This window comes from Triticum dicoccoides, chromosome 2A, assembly GCF_002162155.2.
Source record: "Triticum dicoccoides isolate Atlit2015 ecotype Zavitan chromosome 2A, WEW_v2.0, whole genome shotgun sequence".
In the NCBI taxonomy this organism is placed as follows: domain Eukaryota; kingdom Viridiplantae; phylum Streptophyta; class Magnoliopsida; order Poales; family Poaceae; genus Triticum; species Triticum dicoccoides.
In genome coordinates this window covers 77,001,391-77,006,585 of record NC_041382.1, presented here as the reverse complement: position 1 = coordinate 77,006,585, position 5,195 = coordinate 77,001,391, and the positions used below count along the sequence as shown (strand labels likewise).

The 5,195-nt window shown below is 44.5% G+C and overlaps 1 protein-coding gene, 2 non-coding genes and 1 pseudogene across 4 annotated transcripts; all 4 read left to right on the top strand.

Annotated features, from left to right (window-relative positions):
- Window positions 1-738: 738 nt before the first annotated feature.
- LOC119353394 (probable nucleolar protein 5-2) lies at window positions 739-4,563 on the top strand. 2 transcript variants are annotated; one of them, XM_037620018.1, is made up of 10 exons: window positions 739-861; window positions 996-1,087; window positions 1,203-1,244; window positions 1,737-1,916; window positions 1,993-2,157; window positions 2,346-2,546; window positions 2,629-2,925; window positions 3,109-3,309; window positions 3,389-3,520; window positions 3,923-4,563. In XM_037620018.1, exons 2-10 carry the CDS (start codon window positions 1,010-1,012, stop codon window positions 4,310-4,312), a joined length of 1,686 nt encoding a protein of 561 aa, XP_037475915.1. In that variant the 5' UTR covers window positions 739-861; window positions 996-1,009; the 3' UTR covers window positions 4,313-4,563. The 2 variants fall into 2 exon arrangements, with proteins under 2 accessions (XP_037475915.1, XP_037475916.1); XM_037620019.1 differs by having other exon boundaries at window positions 809-866.
- Window positions 4,564-4,809: 246 nt separating this feature from the next.
- LOC119359995 lies at window positions 4,810-4,903 on the top strand. Its single transcript, XR_005172774.1, has one exon. It is a non-coding gene; the product is annotated as a small nucleolar RNA snoR31 (small nucleolar RNA).
- Window positions 4,904-4,947: 44 nt separating this feature from the next.
- On the top strand, window positions 4,948-5,034 carry LOC119359971 (annotated as a pseudogene).
- Window positions 5,035-5,114: 80 nt separating this feature from the next.
- LOC119359975 lies at window positions 5,115-5,195 on the top strand. Its single transcript, XR_005172756.1, has one exon. It is a non-coding gene; the product is annotated as a small nucleolar RNA snoR77Y (small nucleolar RNA).

Below are 5,195 nucleotides of genomic sequence, written 5' to 3'. Positions count from 1 at the left end.
GAAAATTTTGAATTATTACTACGTTCCCCAACAGATGCTACCTCCTTCGGCGTCTGGTCATTGCTTTCATGCTTCTTTGTGGTCCTTACTTGTACTTGTTTGACCTCTAGTGTTATGTCTAGGTCGTTTGTTGCCGACGCTTGTGCCCGATCCTTAGTTTCTCCATGTTGTCTAGGTTGTGGTTTTTGTTGTTTGGGCCGTGTCATCTTTGGTGTTGTACGGTGCCTTCTTGGCGTTGCACTCTTCTTTTTATCAAATGAAATATATGCGGCTCTTCTGCATGTGGTTAAAAGAAAATCCGTAATCAACTGGTCCGATACAAAGGTCCTTTGATTGGGTGAATAATTAATGAAGAGTTTGTTCTAAGCGAATTGCAAGTACTATCTTTGAAACCAACTTGCACACTAGTACATTGCAAAGACTGATTCCCGAAAAAAAAGGCTGATTGGTCTTTGAAACCAACTATGCTCGTTCATTTTCACCGCAAAAAATAACTATGCTCGTCCATTCACTTGAAAAAAAAAACTATGCTCGTTCACGTGCTGGACACTGTACATTCTTTTTAGGGTTGACCCATTCCGGGTCTCGAGGTGATGGGCCACGTCGTTGCGAGGCTGTTATACCAGGCCCAGCAAGGACGGCCCACGGTAGAACGGCCCACGGAACGCGCGGGGTGGGCCCTGCTAAACCTCTCAACCCCTGCCCGGCCGCTCCGCCGATATAACTCGAGCCCTAAAACCCTGGCCGCCTTCCTTCTTCTCCCCACCCCGCGCGGCGCCTCCTCTCCTCTCTTCCCCTCCCCCCTCGCCGCCGCCGTCGCGCCAGCGCCTCCTCCACCACCGCTCGTCCTCCTATACACAGGTAAGGTACACGAATCCCTAGCGCCGCCGCCTCGGCGGCTCCGCGGCCTCCCATCTCCCCTACTCTCGCGGTGTCCCGGCGGCGTGGTTGGTGTGCTGACGCGTTCGTGCCGTGGTTGCGGTTTTTGCCGGCAGGTGCGGAGGAGGAGATGTTGGTGCTCTTCGAGACGCCCGCGGGGTTCGCCCTCTTCAAGGTGCTGGACGAGGGGAAGCTCAGCAGCGTCGAGGTATTGAATCCGCTACCTCCGTCTCCCCACCCGTGTCGTACGACCGTACGCGCGTATGGTCAAAGGTGTTTGTTTTGTTTAGTCGACTCATCTTTGCCGTGCTTTTGGTTCGCAGGATCTGTGGAAGGACTTTGCCTCGTCGGACAAAGCAAGGAAGGTGGGATGGTTCATGGCTCTGTCTTTGAGTTACTCATCGGTGTTGTAGTTTGCTCTGACTTGTCACGGTTCCACTGCCTTGTTAGTTATAGTCTACTGTGGCTGTTTTGGAATCAGTCATATAGAATCTGTTAATGCAGAAACCTGTGTATGTAGTATTATTGTGGTAGCTGCTTTGCTAAAGTTACAATCTTTACTGGGTCCCCAAACGTTACCAGTGAAAATTACAGTTTTTCCAAGCCAGTTAATACATAAGATTAATTTAGTATACTGTTGTACTAGATGGTCTGTGTAGGTTTAATGTGAGAGGCTTCGTTTGTGCGTCCTTTATGATGTATTTTCGCATGTTTCTTGTTGAATGACCAATGGTGCTTTGTTGTTTTGTTGAGATTCTTCAGCATTGTCTTGTAGGGTTCTCTTTGTTGGTTCATATTAAGGGTTCTCTCCTGTATTGTTGTTCATTACTGACTTGCCGTAATGGATTTTATATCAGGTGGTTGAGCTGAAGGCTTTCAACAAGTTTGAAAATACTTCTGATGCTCTTTCAGCCGCAACTTTGCTGATTGATAGCAAGCCCAGCAAGGGTCTGCGCAAGTTCCTGCAGAAGCACTGTGATGGTGAAACATTGGCTGTTGCTGATTCCAAACTTGGGAATGCCATCAAAGAAAAGCTGGTTGGTTTGGAGACTCAGCTGTTCCATTCACATGCGTTGATCAGTATTGTTGTATAATATTATTGTGATTTTGCAGCAAATTGATTGCCTTCACAACTCTGCTGTTATGGAACTGATGAGAGGGCTGAGGAACCAGCTCACTGAACTTATGTCTGGACTAGCTGAGCATGATCTAGGTCCAATGAGCCTAGGATTGTCCCACAGCTTGTCTAGGTATAAACTCAAGTTCAGCCCTGAAAAGGTGAGCTTTCTACTGATGCAAAGCACCCAGAATTGTGATGCTTACTCTGAAATTATTTTCATGCTTCGTGCTCACTGTTACAAACTATGCTCTTATATTTCTAGCATGCCTTCTGGTTATGCTCTTCTTTTGGCTGCGTGTTCTTCTAGTAAAGCTACACTAATTCATGATTGTGCCCATTTATGTAGGTTGATACTATGATCATTCAGGCCATTGGCTTGTTGGATGATCTTGACAAGGAGCTTAACACTTACGCTATGAGGGTCCGTGAATGGTACGGTTGGCACTTTCCGGAGCTCACAAAAATTGTTGCAGATAACATCCATTATGCGAAAGCTGTGAAGATGATGGGCAATCGTGTTAATGCAGTTAACCTTGACTTCTCTGAGGTAAACTGTGTCCACATGTCCAAACTTGTGTTCTGCATGTGCCTGAAACCTGGTATTAAGTGATTGCTTCTGCTTCTTTTAGATACTTCCAGAAGAAGTGGAAGCAGAGCTGAAGGAGGCAGCTGTAATTTCCATGGGAACAGAAGTCAATGATCTTGACCTCTCAAACATTAGGGAACTGTGTGATCAAGTCCTGGCTCTTTCTGAGTACAGAGCCCAGCTCTATGACTATCTAAAAAGTAGAATGAATACCATTGCTCCCAACTTGACTGCACTTGTTGGTGAACTTGTTGGCGCTCGCCTTATTTCCCATGGTGGTAGTTTGATGAATCTGGCGAAGCAGCCTGGCAGCACGATTCAGATTCTGGGGGCAGAGAAGGTTTGTTGAATTACATACAGTGTGTTTCTGTGAATTTTTAAATTCCTCTTTCTTTGACTAGTTGAACGTGATGTCTGGTAGTTGACCACTGTCATGCTTTTGTGGTTGAAGTTATCATTTTTTTGCTGCAACTGAACTTTAGCTTTAGCCCCAGGGACTTAAACTGGTTATATTTTTCTGCAGGCCTTATTCAGAGCTCTGAAGACAAAGCATGCTACACCAAAGTATGGTCTCATCTATCATGCATCATTAATTGGACAGGCGGCTCCCAAGCACAAGGGAAAGATCTCTCGTTCGCTTGCTGCTAAGAGTGCACTTGCCATAAGATATGACGCCCTTGCTGACGGTGACGATAACTCCATGGGTCTTGAAAGCAGGATCAAGGTACTTGTTACCGTGCTGTAGAGGCAATTTCTTGACACCGTAGATAAGATATTGTTCTCATATTTGAATCTTTGAACAGCTTGAAACACGGCTCCGAGTTCTTGAGGGTAAAGAACTTGGGAGGTCTGCTGGTTCTACGAAAGGAAAGCCCAAGATAGAAGCGTATGAAAAGGACCGGAAGGGTGGTGGTGCTCTGATCACTCCCGCTAAAGTAAGTTGTTTTTGGCTTGCTCTATGTTTCAAAGTGTCGACCAGTTATTAAACATTGTCATTTGTCAAAAACAGTAGAATTCTCATTTAACTAGAAGATTATTTTTTTAATTGAAAGATAATTATCAGGATGTTACACTGACTTTGTTCTTATTGATCAAGATCCTGGCAGATCTAACAATTACATATGTTATGTAATAGCAAAAACCAGACTTGCTCTTAATTAAGAGTGTCCAAGTGAGCACTGTATATTTTTGTTACCTAACATAATAGAGGGATTCTGCATATTCTGTCACAGAGCACGTGTTTAACCAACAGCCTTTGTATTTCCCAGTAATACATACTACTGTTGAACAATTAGAGTTTGAAACTTGCCTGACCTTATTTCGTTTGTCATTGTCAGACTTACAACTCAGCAGCAGATCTTGTGCTTGGACAAACCACTGAAGAAACGCCAAAGAAGTCAGAAGTTGCTTCAAAGAAGAGGAAGCACCAAGAGGAAGAACCTACTGCGGAGGCAGCTGAAGAGGATGGCGAGCAGGAGAAAGAGAAGTCCAAGAAGAAGAAGAAGAAGAAATCCAAGGACATCGAGGAGACCCCCGCAGCCGTCACCGACGCTAGCGAGAAGAAGAAGAAAAAGAAGAGCAAGGAGGCCGAGGAGACCCCTGCAGCCGACGCCGACGGCGAGAAGAAGAAAAAAAAGAAGAAATTGGACGCTGAGGATGCACCCATGGAGATCGACGTGTCTGCCAAGAAGGAGAAGAAGAAAAAGAAGAAGCACGCTGATGAGTGAGCGGCACGGAGATACGGCGGAAATTTGTGGTGTAATGCTGTACTATCATCGTTGTCTGAAAGTTTTTTGATTTGCCGTTCATGTAGAATGGAATGCCACATTAGGATTAGCAGCGACGAACCCTACAATTCGAAACTTGCAAGTGGTGAGCAGACACTTTAAGAGGCCCAATGCTGTGCTCTCATCTATAACATCTGCTAGTATGTTCATTCTGTCGAGTAGTAATATATTTATCTGTTGTTAATTGCCAATTTTATCCCTTATCTAGTCATTACACTTGCTGTGCAGGGATGGGAACAACACTCAACTAGATTTTTGTTGTTGCTGTTGTTGCACAACAAACACTCAACTAGACATTGTTTCTTGTTGTTGCATGCATGGCATTGCTGGCAGAATTGAACCAATTGAAACATTGCCACCACTGAGCATCTTTCTCCAAATCTTTCTTGGCTGTTCTTTGTTTGCTTCATCTTGCCTTCCAATGTAGAAGACCTGTTTGGATTGTGAGGGGGTATTGATGCATAATCCAACACTCGATCCGAGGGGTGGCTTGAGCTGCCTGTATGATGCCATCTTTGCAACTGAATCCATTAGAAAACATTTTATCAGTTGTTTTGTTTCTTCCTGGTTTGGTCAGTATCATATGATGAAACCTTGAAACAATCTTAGGACACCTGCCTATTTTCCTGTGGATGAGAAGGCATTTATATTCTGATGATACGCCTTGTTTTCTTCCGACATTTTTTAGTAATGCGATTGTTTTTATTAGTCTTTTACATTGTAAAGGTCTGTACCGCAATTTAAGCCAATGATGATTAGCTTTATGCTGGAATTACAGTCAGATACCTGATGACGATATTTCTGCGGCTTTCTGAGGCTTATG